Source organism: Hemitrygon akajei, chromosome 9, assembly GCF_048418815.1.
Source record: "Hemitrygon akajei chromosome 9, sHemAka1.3, whole genome shotgun sequence".
Classification (NCBI taxonomy): Eukaryota; Metazoa; Chordata; class Chondrichthyes; order Myliobatiformes; family Dasyatidae; genus Hemitrygon; species Hemitrygon akajei.
The window spans coordinates 166,808,757-166,823,931 of NC_133132.1; the positions used below are offsets into that span (position 1 = coordinate 166,808,757).

General features: G+C 42.9%; 1 protein-coding gene across 1 annotated transcript in view; it reads left to right on the plus strand.

The window, feature by feature from the left end:
• The window catches only part of rwdd1 (RWD domain containing 1), a 37,264-nt gene extending 24,276 nt beyond the window's left edge, over nucleotides 1-12,988 (plus strand). Inside the window, exons 5-7 of the mRNA XM_073057451.1 lie at nucleotides 7,134-7,263; nucleotides 9,581-9,643; nucleotides 12,695-12,988. Coding sequence (XP_072913552.1) covers nucleotides 7,134-7,263; nucleotides 9,581-9,643; nucleotides 12,695-12,804 — 303 coding nt within the window. The 3' untranslated portion in view covers nucleotides 12,805-12,988. The remainder of the gene's footprint in view (nucleotides 1-7,133; nucleotides 7,264-9,580; nucleotides 9,644-12,694) is intronic.
• Nucleotides 12,989-15,175: the final 2,187 nt, after the last annotated feature.

The following is a 15,175-nucleotide window of genomic DNA, read 5'->3' on the forward strand; positions in this document are numbered from 1 at the left end:
CCCCTGTGTTGTGTTTGGGTGCATCAGTTTTCTCCCACATTCCAGAGTCATAGGTTAGTAAGGGTTATTAATAAATTGTTGGGCATCCAAAATATGGCCTGTTTCTGTGTTGCCATGTTCTATGATTCCATGACTCTGACAAAAACAAAATTAGAAGCACAAGAAATTCGGCAGATGCTGGAAATTCAGAGTAGCGCACACAAAATGCTGGAGGAACTCCGCAAGTCAGGTAGCGTCTTTGGAGTGGAATAAACAGTCGACGTTACGGGCTGAGACCGTTTATTGGGACCCTTCCAAGAAAATTTAGTTGTTTGTAAATTTAGTTGGCTCCATCTTGGGTACTAGCCTACAAAGTACCCAGGACATCTTCAAGAAGCAGTGTCTCAGAAAGGCAGCATCCATCCATTATTAAGGACCTCCAGCACCCAGGGCATGCCCTTTTCTCACATCAGGAAGGAGGTACAGAAGCCTCCTGAAGGCACACACTCAGCGATTCAGGAACAGCTTCTTCCCCTCTGCCATCCGATCCTAAATGGACGTTGAACCCATGAACACTACCTCACTTTTTTAGTATATATTATTTCTGTTTTTTGCAGGATTTTTTATCTAATCAGTATATGTATACTGTAATTGATTTACTTAACTATTTATTATTATTATTTTCTTATTTTCACTTCTTATTCTATATCATGTATTGCATTGAACTGCTGCTGCTAAGTTAACAAATTTCATGACACATGCTGGTGATCATAAGTCTGATTCTGATTCTGAGAAAATGTTGGTGGAATTGCAGATAATGAAGATGGTCTGTTGATAACCCCATTCTAGTGATTGAAGCTAGGACAGAATACTAGAGGGTATAGGTTTTAAGGTGAGAAAGGGAAAGTTTAAACAATTCCTCCTCATCTCTATTCTATTCTGAGGCTGTGTGCTCTGGTCTTAAACTCTCCGACCACAGGCAACATCCTCTCCATGTCCTTCCTCATTTTTCTGAATTCCAGTGAATCCATGCCCAGAGCCATCAAGCACTGTTCATTTGACAAGCCATTCAATACTGGAATCATTTTTGTGAACCTCCTTTGAACCCTCTCCAGTTTCAGCACATCCTTTCTAAGATGAAGGCTCCAAAGCTGCTCACAGTACCCCAAGTGAGGCCTCAGCAGTGCTTTATAAAGTCTCAACATTATAACCTTGCTGTTACATCCTAGTCCTCTGGAAATGAATACCAACATTGCATTTGCCCTCCTCACCACAGACTCAACCTGCAAATTAACCTTTGGGGAATTTTGCACAAAGACTCCAAAGTTCTTTTGTGCTGCAGTTTTTTTAAAATATTTTCTCTTCACTTAGGAAATAGTCAACCATTTCATTTCTTCTACCAAAGCACGTGAACATACACTAATGATCTTCCAAGAATCACTAGATTCTGGAATGGTTCTGGAAGACTGGAAATTTGCAAGTGTTACTCCACTCTTCAAGAAGGGATAGAGGCAGAAGAAAGGAAATTATAAGCCAGTTTGTCTGACTTCAGTGGCTGGAAAGATGTTGGAATCGATTATTAAGGATGAGGTCTCAGTGTACTTGGAGGCACATGATAAAATAGGCCACAGTCAGCATGGTTTCCTCAAGGGAGGATCTTGCCTGACAAATCTGTTGAAGTGCTTTGAAGAAATAACAATCAGGATAGACAAAGCAGAATCAGTTGATGTGTATTTGAATTTTCAGAAGGCCTTTGACAAGATGACACACATGAGGCTGCTTAATAAGCTATGAGCCCATGGTATTACAGGAACAATTCTAGCATGTATAAGGTTGTGGCTGACTGGCAGGAGGCAGAGAGTGGGAACAAAGGGAGCCTTTTCTGGTGGTATTCTACAGTGGTCTTGTTGGGATCAATTCTTTCCAAGTTGGTATAGCTGTGGGGGGGGGGGGGTGAGGTAATGGGGAGAACCTCCCACTACCTATTAAATGCTCCCATTGGCATGTGCCTCAAATAGCCTCTGACAACCAAGTCTAGCTGCTGGCCTTCACATATGGCTTAGCTACTATTCCCACCAGTACTGTTTCTGTTGACAGGAGAAGGGGCAAAGGCAGGTTACTGGTGCCTTGAAGCCAGTCGCCTTGGGCGCCTTGTTAGCAGTGGTTGGCAGCTCATCTAGGAGAAGGAAAACTCTGATCTCAAACCTCTGCCTTGCAGCTCTATCCACTCATAGGGAAGGCTTTAGGATTAAACCCTGAGCGAAACTTCTGGAGCTGGAGTCCCGAAGGCAGTCTTACATCGAGTTCAATGTTGGCTGGCAACTCCTGCAATGCTGCTGGTACCAAGCTTATCTACCTTCAGACCTTTCAGTTTCCCAAGAATCTTCGCTCTATTAGAATTAGAATTAGAAAACATACAGCACAATACAGGCCCTTAGGCCCAAAAAGCTGTGCCAAACATGTCCCTACCTTACAACTACCTAGGCTTACCCATAGCTCTCAATTCTTCTAAGCTCCATGTAGCCATCCAGGAGTCTCTTAAAAGACCGTATTGTATCTGTCTCCACCGCCGCCGCTGGCAGCCCATTCCACACACTCAACACTCTCTGAGTAAAAAACTTACCCCTGACATCACCTCTGACCCACTCCCCAGCACCTTAAACCTATGTCCTTTCGTGCTAACCATTTCAGCTCTGGAAGCCTCTGACTATCCACACGATCAATGCTTCTCATCATCTTATACACCTCTATCAGGTCACCTCTCATCCTCCGTTGCTCCAAGGAGAAAAGGCCGAGTTCACTCAACCTATTCTCATAAGCCATGCTCCCCAATCCAGGCAACATCCTTGTAAATCTCCTCTGCACCCTTTCTATGGTTCCACGTCCTTCCTATAGTGAGGCAACCAGAACTGAGCACAGAACTCCAAGTGGGGTACTACAACATTACCTCTCAGCTCTTAAACTCAATCCCACGAATGATGAAGTCCAATGCACCGTATGCCACAGAGTCAAAGCGTAGCAGCTTTGAGTGTCCTAAGGACTCGGACCCCAAGATCCCTCTGATCCTCCACACTGCCAGGAGTCTTACCATTAATACTATATTCTGCCATCATATTTGACCTACCAAAATGAACCACCTCACACTTATCTGGGTTGAACTCCATCTGCCACTTCTCAGCCCAGTTTTGCATCCCATCTATGTCCCATTGTAAGTTCTGATAGCCCTCCACACTATCCACAACACACCCAGCCTTTGTGTCATCAGCAAATTTACTAACCCATCCCTCCACTTCCTCATCCAGGACATTTATAAACATCACAAAGAGTAGGGGTCCCAGAACAGATCCCTGAGGCACACCACTGGTCACCAGCTTCCCTGCAGAATATGACCCGTCTACAACCACTGTTCACCTTCTGAGGGCAAGCCAGTCCTGGATCCACAAAGCAATGCCCCCTTGGATGCCATGTCTCCTTACTTTCTCAATAAGCCTTGCATGGGGTGCCTTATCAAATGCCTTGCTGAAATCCATATACACTACATCCACTGCTCTACCTCCATCAATGTGTTAGTCACATCCTCAAAAAATTCAATCAGGCTCGTAAGGCACAACTTGCCTTTGACAAAACCATGCTGACTATTCCTAATCATATTATGCCTCTCCAAATGTTCATAAATCCTGCCTCTCAGGATCTTCTCCATCAACTTAGCAACAACTGAAGTAAGACTCACTGGTATATAATTTCCTAGGCTATCTCTACTCCCTTTCTTGAATAAGGGAACAACATCCGCAACCCTCTGATCCTCCAGAACCTCTCCCGTCCTCATTGATAATGCAAAGATAATTGCCAGAGGCTCAGCAATTTCCTCCCTTCCTTCCCACAGTAGCCTGGGGTACATCCTGTCTAGTCGTGGTGACTTATCCAACTTGATGCTTTCCAAAACCTCCAGCACATCCTCTTTCTTAATATCTACATTCTCAAGCTTTTCAGTCCACTGCAAGTCATCCTTACAATTGCCAAGATCCTTTTTCGTAGTGAATACTGAAGCAAAGTACCTCCGCTATTTCCTCTGGTTCTATACACACTTTTCCATTGTCACACTTAATTGGTTCTATTCTCTCATGTCTTACTATTTTGCTCTTCACATACTTCTAGAAAGCCTTGGGGTTTTCCTTAATCCTGCTTGCCACGGCTTTCTCACGGCCCCTTCTGCCTCTCCTTCTTAAACTCCTTCCTGCTAGCCTTATAATCTTCTAGGTTCATATCATTACCTAGTTTTTTGAACCTTTCATACACTTTTCTTTTTGACTAGATTTTACAACAGCCTTTATGCACCGTGGATCTTGTACTCTACCATCCTTTCCATGTCTCATTGGAACGTACCTACTCAGAACCCCACGCAAATATCTAGTTATGATAACTTCACGCTCTTCATGTCCCCTGACACGTGGAACTTGCACCATACTGCTAGTACCTTCCACAGTGAAGACTGATGCAAAATATTTATTCAGTTCTTCTGCCAATTTGTTGTCCCTCAATACTACCTCTCCAGCATCGTTTTCCAGTGGTCTGCCATTTTCACCTTTATTTACACTTCATGTATCCTCTTTAATATTATTGGCTAGCTTTACTTTTGTATTCTGTCTTTAACTTAATTACTTTTTAGTTGCCTTCAGTTGCTTGAGCCAGTCTCAAACAACCCCAACGATGGAAATTCCACTGGTTGAAAGCCTTCCCCCAGTAGCTAAATGCAACTGGGCAACCTGGAAGTGCCTTAACAGACTTTGGACTGGTGTAGGTCGTTCAAAGGTGTCACTAAGCAAATGGGGATACACAACCAGCCCAACAACTTGTGAATGTGGAACTGAGCCACAAGCTAAGCAACATCTCCTGCAATGCCCAACGCTAGAGGAACCATGTACTGTTGCAGATCTTGCCGAATTCAACAACATGGCGCAAAAATGTGTCCAGTTCAGGCTGGGCCATGTATAGATTGTCCGTGGACACGATAAGAAGCTGGTTTTGAGAAGTTTCCCATTGCTCTAACTTCCCACTAATTTTTGCTTTACTATATGCCCTCGCTTTGGCTTTTATGTTGACTTTGATTTCTCTTGTGAGCCATGGTTGTGTCATCTTTCCTTGAGAATACTTCTTCCTCTTTGGGATGTATATATCCTGTGCCTTCTGAATTGTTTCCAATCAATTCTAGCCAGTTTCACTCGCATGTCTCTGTAATTCACTTTACTCCACAGTAAAACTGATGCATCTGACTTGAGCTTCTGCTTCTGAAATTTCAAGGTGAATTTGATCATATTATGATCACTTTCTCCTAAGGGTTCTTTCACCTTAAGCTCTCTAATCAAATCTGGTTCATTGCACAACACCCCAATCCAGAGTAGCTTGATCCTCTAGTGTGCTCAAGCACAAGCTGCTCTAAAAAGCCATCTTGTAGGCATTGTAGAAATTCACCCTCTTGAAATCCAGCGCCATTCTGAATTTCCCAATCTACTTGCATATTGAAATCACCCATGACTATTGCAACATTGCCCTTTTGGCATGCATTATCTATCCCCCATTGTAATTCACAGGCCACATTCTTACCATTGTTTAGGGGTCTGTATTAAACTCCCATCAGGATCTTTTTACCCTTGCAGTTCCTTAGTTTTGTCCACAATGATTCAACACCGTCTGACCCTATTTCACCTCTTTTTAATGATCTAATTTCATTTATTACCGTTCTGCCTTCCTGCCTATCCTTTCCATATAGTGTGTATCCTTGGACATTGAACTTTCAGCTATAATCTGTGATTCTGTGATGCCTATAACATCATACCTGACAATCTGTAACTGTGCTTCAAGTTTATATACCTTATTCCAGATACTGCGAGCATTCAAATATAACACCATCAGTCCTATATTCACCTTTTTCAGTTTTGTCCTCCTCTTATGTTGCAACTCATCCTGTTGACTGTAATTTTGCCCTATCACCAGCTTCTCCTCATACACATTACCTCTGTGCTCATCCCTTTGATTCCTAACTTTGTCTAAAGTCTTAGCAACATACTGCCTCCACAACCTCTCCACTAACTGTTCTGGTACTCTCATTCCCATCTCCTGCAACTCCAGTAGCATTAACAGACCTTTACACTAGGATTTTAGTTCCCCTCCAGTTCAGATGCAAACTGTCCCCTCTATACAGGTCCCACCATCCCTGGAAGGGAGCTCAATGATCCAAAAATGTTATGTCCTCCCTCCTACACCAGCTCCTTAGCCACGTATTAAACTGTATAATCTTCCTAGTTCTAGCCTCATTGGCACATAGCAAGGGTAGCAGTTTTGAGATCACAACCCTGTAGGTTCTGCTGTTTTAACTATTAATTTTAACCTGATCTTGATTAGTGCTGTTAAACTTCCTGCTTCAACTCATATGAAAATTAAAATATCACAATGCAATGCTTATGTGGAAAGATATTATATGATTGGTTTCCTGAAATGAACTGCATCGTCAACAATTAAATGGATGAATGCATAGTGCAAACTGAAATGGAAAAGCAAAACTGAAAATATTAAATCTATCTGTATCCATGGTTCTTATAATTAAGAGCGAATCATAATGCTGTCTTGTCAATACTGCAAAACTTTAGTTTTGGTATGTTAAGATACTATATTGGTCTTTTTCTTGAGTCCTGATGCTGAGATAGATGCCAGGATGTGCTGGGACACATTATCAGTGATGTAACCTGGGGTCATCAGGTGGTTTGGGTCTTTCAACGTCAGACACCCTCGCTGAGGTGACCCAGCCAGGGTTGATCAGGCTCCAAGATTGTGTCCCAGAAGCACTGGTCCACAGGTCACACCTCTTGGTCCATAGTTCGTGTCAGTCCTGATGGCTTGTTTCTTTGCAGGCCTCATAATGCCAAGGAGAGAGTAGGTTTGGCAGAGCCAGCAGCCAGCGAAATCTCTACACACCAGCTTTAAAGACTGGCATTTTTCCCTCCACCCCTGTCCCTGGCAGTACTCTACTAGCTCCTGGTATTCGGTCTTGTTCTCGAATGCCTCCTCAATCCGGTCATTCCAAGGTACTGTCCATTCTGCCATAATCACCTGCTTCAAGGTTTCTGTACTGTTACATTTTTTTCTATTAACTTTTCTAGGCTGTTTTCCATGGCACACCTGTAACAATTGAGAATTTCTTGTCTTGGAAAGCAAGATTTGATACAGAGTTAACTGAAATAAAGAAAAAGCAAAAAGAAGACGAGCAAAGCGGAAAAGTTAAACTGACAGGTTTGTGATTTGATTATTGTACCTTCTCTGGAAATTTTTGGTTAGTTAATACAAAATGAACAATATATCTTTTTCCAAAATATTAAGAAAGCTCATCTCATTACTGTATTGATGTTTATTTTAAAGATTACCTTTATTTTTTACATGTGTACAGAGACATGCAGTGAAATACATTGTTTGCAGCAACGTCAAACACAGTCTGAGGGTGATAGATAGGACAAGTAGAGAGATAGTTACACCACTGGTTTACGATGTTAAAAGTCCCTTGTGTCGCTTTTTCCAAGTACTGTGCCCAAAGATCTTGGGTCTCTGGAAATTTTCATGCTTTATTGTTTTACCACATTGAATCACAGTGGATTTCATTTGGCTTTTTTGACACTGATTAACAGAAAAAGACTTTTTCGTTTTAAAGTGAAAACAGATCTCTACAAAGTGATCTAAACTAAATACAAATATAAAACACAATAATTGATTGCATAAGAATTTCCCCCCCTTCAAGTCAGTATTTAGTAGATGCACCTTTGGCTGCAATTGCAGCCTTGAGTCTGTGTGGATAGGTCTCTATCAGCTTTGCACATCTGGACACTACAATTTTTCTCCATTCTTCTTTACAAAACTGCTCAACTGCTGTCAGATTGCATGGGGATCGTGAGTGAACAACCCTTTTCAAGTCCAGCCACAAATTCTCAATTGGATTGAGGTCTGGGTTCAGACTTGGCCACTCCAGGACATTAACTTTATTGTTTTTAAGTCATTCCTGTGTAGCTTTGGCTTTGTGCTTGGGATCCTTGTCTTGCTGGAAAACAAATCTTCTCCCAAGTTGCAGTTCTGCAGACTGCATCAGGTTTTCCTTCAGGATTTCCCTGTATTTTGCTGCATTCATTTTACCCTCCACTTTCACAAGCCTCCCAGGGTCTGCATGCTGTAAAGCATGATGCAGCCACCACCATGCTTCACGTTAGGGATGTTGTGTTTTTGATGATGTGCAGTGTTCGGATTACCGTAAACATAGCATTTAGCCAAAAAGCTCAGTTTTGGCTTCATCAGACAATAGAACCTTCTTCCAGCTGACTTCAGAGTCTCCCACATGCCTTCTGGCAAACTCTAGCCAAGATCTCATGTGAGTTTTTTTCAACAGAGGCTTTCTCTTTGCTATTCTTCCATAAAGCTGCAACTGGTGAAGCACCTGGGCTACAATCAGATGCACAGTCTCTCCCATCTCAGCCACTGAAGCTTGTAACTCCTCCAGAGTTGTCATAGGTCTGGTGACCTCCCTCCCTAGTCCCCTTCTTGCATGGTCACTCAGTTTTTGAGGACAGCTGCTCTAGGCAGATTTACAGCTGTGCCATATTCTTCCTATTTCTTGATGATTGACTTAATTGTACTCCAGTGGATATTCAGCAACTTGGAAATGTTCTCAGATCCATCTCCTGACTTGTGCTTTTCAATAACCTTTTTGTGGAGTTGCTTGGAGTGTTCTTTTGTCTTCATGGTGTAGTTTTTGCCAGGACTCTGACTCATCAGTAGGTGGACCTTCCAGATACCACATAACCATATAACAATTACAGCACGGAAACAGGCCATCTCGGCACTTCTAGTCCATGCCGAGCGCTTACTCTCCCCTAGTCCCACTGGCCCGCACTCAGCCCATAACCTTCCATTCCTTTCCTGTCCATATACCTATCCAATTTTACTTTAAATGACAATACTGAACCTGCCTCTACCACTTCTACTGGAAGCTCATTCCACACGGCTACCACTCTCTGAGTAAAGAAATTCCCCCTCGTGTTACCCTTAAACTTTTGCCCCTTAACTCTCAACTCATGCCCTCTTGTTTGAATCTCCCCTACTCTCAATGGAAAGTAATGAAAATAAAAATCCAGGTGTATTTTTACTACAATCAATTGAAACATCTTGACTGCACACAGGTGATCTCCATTTAACTAATTATGTGACATCTAAAACCAAATGGCTGCACCAGTAATGAGTTGGTGTGTCATATTAAAATAATTAATTATTTTGTGTTTTATATTTGTAATTGATATAGATCACTTTGTAGAGATCTGTTTTCACTTTGACACAAAAGAGTCCTTTTCTGTTGATCAGCGTTAAAAGAGCCAAATGAAATCTCCTGTGATTCAATGTTGTAAAACGATAAAACATGAAAACTTACAAGGGGTGGTGAGTACTTTTTATAGGCATTGTACATGTAGCCAGGGTGCCCAAGACTATTGCACAGTACTGTATTTGAGTTAATGTGCTATAAAATTCTGACCAACTTGAATGTTATATCTTTCAAATTGTTTTTGTATTTCAGGAAAGCAGCAATTTGAAACGGATCATAACCTTGACACATCTGACATTCAGTTCTTGGAAGAGGGTAAAGTACAATTTATTTTGATTTTTGGTTGTTTGTATAAAGATTACCTTTGTATGCACAGATATGAATTTTTTTACATTACAAATTGATTTGTGTGTCCTCTAATTGCCTCATGTCAGTTTGTTGATAGGAACATGGTAGGGGAATGACTGATCTTTCAGCTTTCTCTGATATAATATTTTATCTTTCAATTAAATTATCAGTATCAGAATCGGGTTCAATGTCACTGGCATATGTTGAGAAATTTGTTATCTTTGCAGCAGCAGTACAATACATGAAAATATAGAAAAAAAACTGAATTACACTAAGTATATATATGTCGGGATCAGAATCAGGTTTAATATCACCAGTATATGTGGTGAAATTTGTTAATGTATATTAAGTAGTTAAATTAATAAGTAGTGCAACATACAGAGATAAAAATGTAGCGAAGTAGTGTTCATGGATTTAATGTCCATTCAGAAATCTGAGAGCAGAGGGGAAGAAGGTGTTCCTGAATCACTGAGTGTGTGTCTTTAGGCTTCTGTACCTCCTTCCTGATAGTAGCAATGAGAAGAGTGATCGGGGTCCTTAATGATGACTGACATCCCCTCTGTACCTACTTCCAAGCACCTTAAAACTATGCACCCTTGTGCTAGCCATTTCAGCCCTGGGAAAAAGCCTCTGGCTATCCACACAATCAGTGCCTCTCATTATCTTATACACCTCTATCAGGTCAGCTCTCATCTGTCGTCACTTCAAGGAGAAAAGGCCGAGTTCACTCAGCCTATTCTCATAAGGCATGCTCCCCAATCCAGGCAACATCCTTATAAATCTCCTCTGCCCTCTCTCTGTAGTATCCACATATTTCCTGTAGTGAGGTGACCAGAACTGAACACAGTAGTCCAATCCTTACCCTAGTTCTGCCAATCTTCTCACGTACCCCCATTTTCTGTCACCTCTGATCTTCTCGTCGGTAACTGCAATCATCTCCCCTCTTTGGTCTCCATCCATCCCTGGAGCTTCTTTCCTGTCCTGGAATCTTACCCAAGCAACTACCTTCTCCCAAACCTCAATGGTGGGTGTATTTAGTGAAGGAGCCTCTTTTGAGGCATTGCCTTTTGAAGATGTCCTCGATGGTGAGAATTATTGCGTCCATGATGGAGCTGACTGAGTTTGCAACACTCCGCAGCTTTTTCTGATCCTGTGCATTTGTTCTTCCATAATGGATGGTGATTCAGCCAGACAGAATTTCACCAACTGTGTCACTGATAATAAACCTGATTCTGATACAACACGTAGACACTTCAGTGCTTTGTGTCCACACTATTTATCAAAAACCCATCTTCATCAGTTTTCCCCCTCGTTTCCCCACCACTTCTCCCCAACCCCAATTCTCTTCCCACTAACAGCAATTTACAGCGGGCAATTAACCTCCACCCAGCAGTCCTTGTTTTGCTGAAGCGTCTTGGCCTGAAATGTCAACTGTGCTGTTTTCCATAGATGCTGTCTGGCCTGCTGAGATCCTCCAGCGTTTTGTGTGGTCCGTGTACACTACCTGACGTTCCTTTATTTTTGCTCTCTTATAGGTCTTTTGTTATGTATTGCACTGCACTACTGCAAAACGACGAATTTCATGACATATGCCAGTTAGCAAATAACACAGTGCTATATATAACTGAACTGAGTATACTCGGACTGTTTAATTGTTTTGTGTTTTGGTGTTTTATATTCTTGTTTATCACTTTTTTTTTGCCATTTGCGTGATTTCTCTTTTCTTTTTACTTGTTAAGGGTTTAATGCTTGTATTTGAGTGAGTTCTATGGTTTTCTTTGTTTCATGTCCGTCTCTAGGAAGACAAAGCTCATGGTTGTATACTGCATACATACTTTGATAATAAATATACTTAGATTTTTTTGAAGTTTTGATGTTAAACTTGATTCTGATTCTGAAAAAATATTGTGGTGGCATCCGTCGGTCTCGAGAGACCATGGATCTGTGCCTGGAGTTTCCAGGGCGCAGGCCTGGGCAGGGTTGTATGGGAGACCGGCAGTTGCCCAAGCTGCAGGCCTTCCCCTCTCCACGCCACCGATGTTGTCCAAGGGAAGGGCACTAGGCTGATACAACTTGGCACCAGTGACGTCGCAGGGAAATGTGTTGTTAAGTGCCTTGCTTAAGGACACAAACACGCTGCCTCAGCTGAGGCTCGAACCAGTGACCTTCAGGTTACTAGTCTGATGCCTTGCCCACTAGACCACGCACCAACACTGAATAAATATGGTGCAAAAAATGAATAACAAGGTAGTGTTCATGGGTTCGTGGTTCATTCAGAAATATGATAGAGGTGGGGCAGAAGTTTTTCCTAAAACATTGAGTATGTATCTTCAGGCTCCTGTATTTATTCCCGATAGTAATAATGAGAGTAGGGCATGTGTTGGATGGTGAGGGTCCTTCATTCCTTGGGGTACCGTCTTTTGAAGATGTCCTCGGTGCAGGGAGGCTTGTGCCCCTGATGGAGATGGCTGAGTGAGTCTACAAGACCTACAGCCTTTTGCAGTCCTGCACATTGGAGACTCTACACCAGAAGATGATGTAACCAGTCAGAATGCTCCCACCATAAATCTGTAGAAATTTTCATGTTTCACTTGTTTATACTAAATAACTATTGAATATTGAAAGACCTAGATAGAGTGGTCTAGGACCTGAAGGCACAGCTTCAGAATCGAGGGATGTCCATTTAGAACAGAGAAGAGGAAACATTTCTTTAGCCAGGGGTTGGTGAATCTGTGGAATTCATTGCCACAGTCAGCTGTGCAGGCCATGGCTTTAGGTATATTTAAGGTGGAGGCTGATAGGTTATGGGGAGAAGGGTGGGAAAGTAGGGTTGAGAGGGTTAATGAATCAGTCATGATTGAATGGCAGAGGATGTTTGATGGGGGCCTAATTCTGTTCCAATGGCTTATGGTCTCAGTATAAACTATCTATTAGCTACACAAGCTCATTAGGAGAACCTGTATCTCTAAATAAATAAGTAACTATTGTGACTAAATGTTCTATGTATATTTACGGCAGGTAACAATGTGGAAGTTGATGAATCTCTTTTCCAAGATATGGATGATTTAGAATTAGATGACGATGACGACCCAGATTATAATCCTGATCTCGAGAGCGACGATGATTGACTTCAAAGAAAAGATTTTGAAAAAGTGCACCATTTACAAAATGGCAGGATGAACGTGAATTAAGTCACAGTATCTGTGACTACTTGTATTGCAATTAGCAAGCAGCGAGAAAAAGTTTTTTTTAATCTAATTCCCATTTCTGTATGCCTTGATCACTGTTCAATAAATTTACTCCAAAAGTTAATATTTTGTAAGTAGCAACATACATTTTATTTTCTTCAAAATGTTTACATTATAATTGACAGTCATTGGTTATTTATTAAACATTTTTAGTAATTTAAGGTTATTGGAATATTTTGCAGTTTTAATAATAACAGATGGAATGTCTCCTACATCAAAGAAGTATGTATCATGGTGGAAAGTCATACAGACTATTGTGAATTTAAAAACGCAAACACAAGGAAATCTGCAGATGCTGGAAATTCAAACACCACACACAAAATGCTGGTGGAACACAGCAGGCCAGGCAGCATCTATAGGAAGTACAGTCGTCGTTTTGGGCCGAGACCCTTCGTCAGGACTAACTGGAAGAAAAGATAGTAAGAGATTTGAAAGTAGGAGGGGAAGGGGGAAATCTGAAACAATAGGAGAAGACAGGAGAGGGAGGGGGTGAAGCTAAGAGCTGGAAAGGTGATTGGCAAAAGGGATATAAAGCTGGAGAAGGGAAAGGATCATGGGACAGGAGGCCTAGGGAGAAAGAAGGGGGGAGGGGAGCACCGGAGGGAGATGAAGAACAGGCAAGGAGTGATTGTGAGAGAGACAGAAAAAAGAGGGAGAAAAAAGGGGGGATAAATAAATACATAAGGGATGGGGTAAGAAGGAGAGGAGGGGCATTAACAGAAGTTAGAGAAATCAATGTTCATGCCATCAGGTTGGAGGCTACCCAGACGGTATATAAGGTGTTGTTCCTCCAACCTGAATGTGGCTTCATCTTGACAGTAGAGGAGGCCGTGGATAGACATATCAGAATGGGAATGGGACGCGGATTTAAAATGTGTGGCCACTGGGAGATCCTGCTTTCTCTGGCGGACCGAGCGTAGGTGTTCAGCGAAACGGTCTCCCAGTCTGCGTCGGGTCTCACCAATATATAAAAGGCCACACCGGGAGCACCGGCCGCAGTATATCACACCAGCTGACTCACAGGTGAAGTGTCGCCTCAGCTGGAAGGACTGGGGCCCTGAATGGTGGTGAGGGAGGAAGTGTAAGGGCAGGTGTAGCACTTGTTCCGTTTACAAGGATAAGTGCCAGGAGGGAGATCGGTGGGAAGGGATGGGGGGGACGAACGGACAAGGGAGTTGCGTAGGGAGCGATCCCTGCAAAAAGCAGAAAGGTGGGGTAGGGAACGATGTGCTTGGTGGTGGGATCCCATTGGAGATGGCAGAAGTTACGGAGAATTATACGTTGGACCCAGAGGCTGGTGGGGTGGTAGATGAGGACAAGGGGAACCCTATCCCGAGTGGGGTGGTGGGCAGATGGGATGAGAGCAGATGTGCGTGAAATGGGACAGATACGTTCAAGAGCAGAGTTGATGGTGGAGGAAGGGAAGCCCCTTTCTTTAAAAAAGGAAGACACCTCCTTCGTACTGGAATGAAAAGCCTCATCCTGAGAGCAGATGCGGCGGAGACGGAGGAATTGCAAGACCTTGTCCATTAGTCCAGTCCCCCCCATCCCTTCCCACCGATCTCCCTCCTGGCACTAATCCTTGTAAGCGGAACAAGTGCTACACCTGCCCTTACACTTCATCCCTCACCACCATTCAGGGCCCCAGACAGTCCTTCCAGGTGAGGCGACACTTCACCTGTGAGTCGGCTGGTGTGGTATACTGCGTCCGGTGCTCCCGGTGTGGCCTTTTATATATTGGTGAGATCCAATGCAGACTGGGAGACCGTTTTGCTGAACACCTATGCTCTGTCTGCCAGAGAAAGCAGGATCTCCCAGTGGCCACACATTTTAATTCTGCGTCCCATTCCCATTCTGATATGTCTATCCATGGCCTCCTCTACTGTCAAGATGAAGCCACATTCAGGTTGGAGGAACAACACCTTATATACCGTCTGGGTAGCCTCCAACCTGACGGCATGAACATTGATTTCTCTAAGTTCCGTTAATGCCCCTCCTCCCCTTCTTACCCCATCCCTTATTTATTTATTTATTCCCCTTTTTTTCTCTCTCCCCTTTTTTTTCTCTGTCCCTCTCACAATCACTCCTTGCCTGTTCTCCATCTCCCTCTGGTGCTCCCGTACCCCTTCCTTTCTCCCGAGGCCTCCCGTCCCATGATCCTTCCCTTCTCCAGCTCTGTAGTCCTTTTGCCAATCACCTTTCCAGCTCTTAGCTTCACCCCTCCCTCTCCTGTCTTCTCCTATCATTTTGG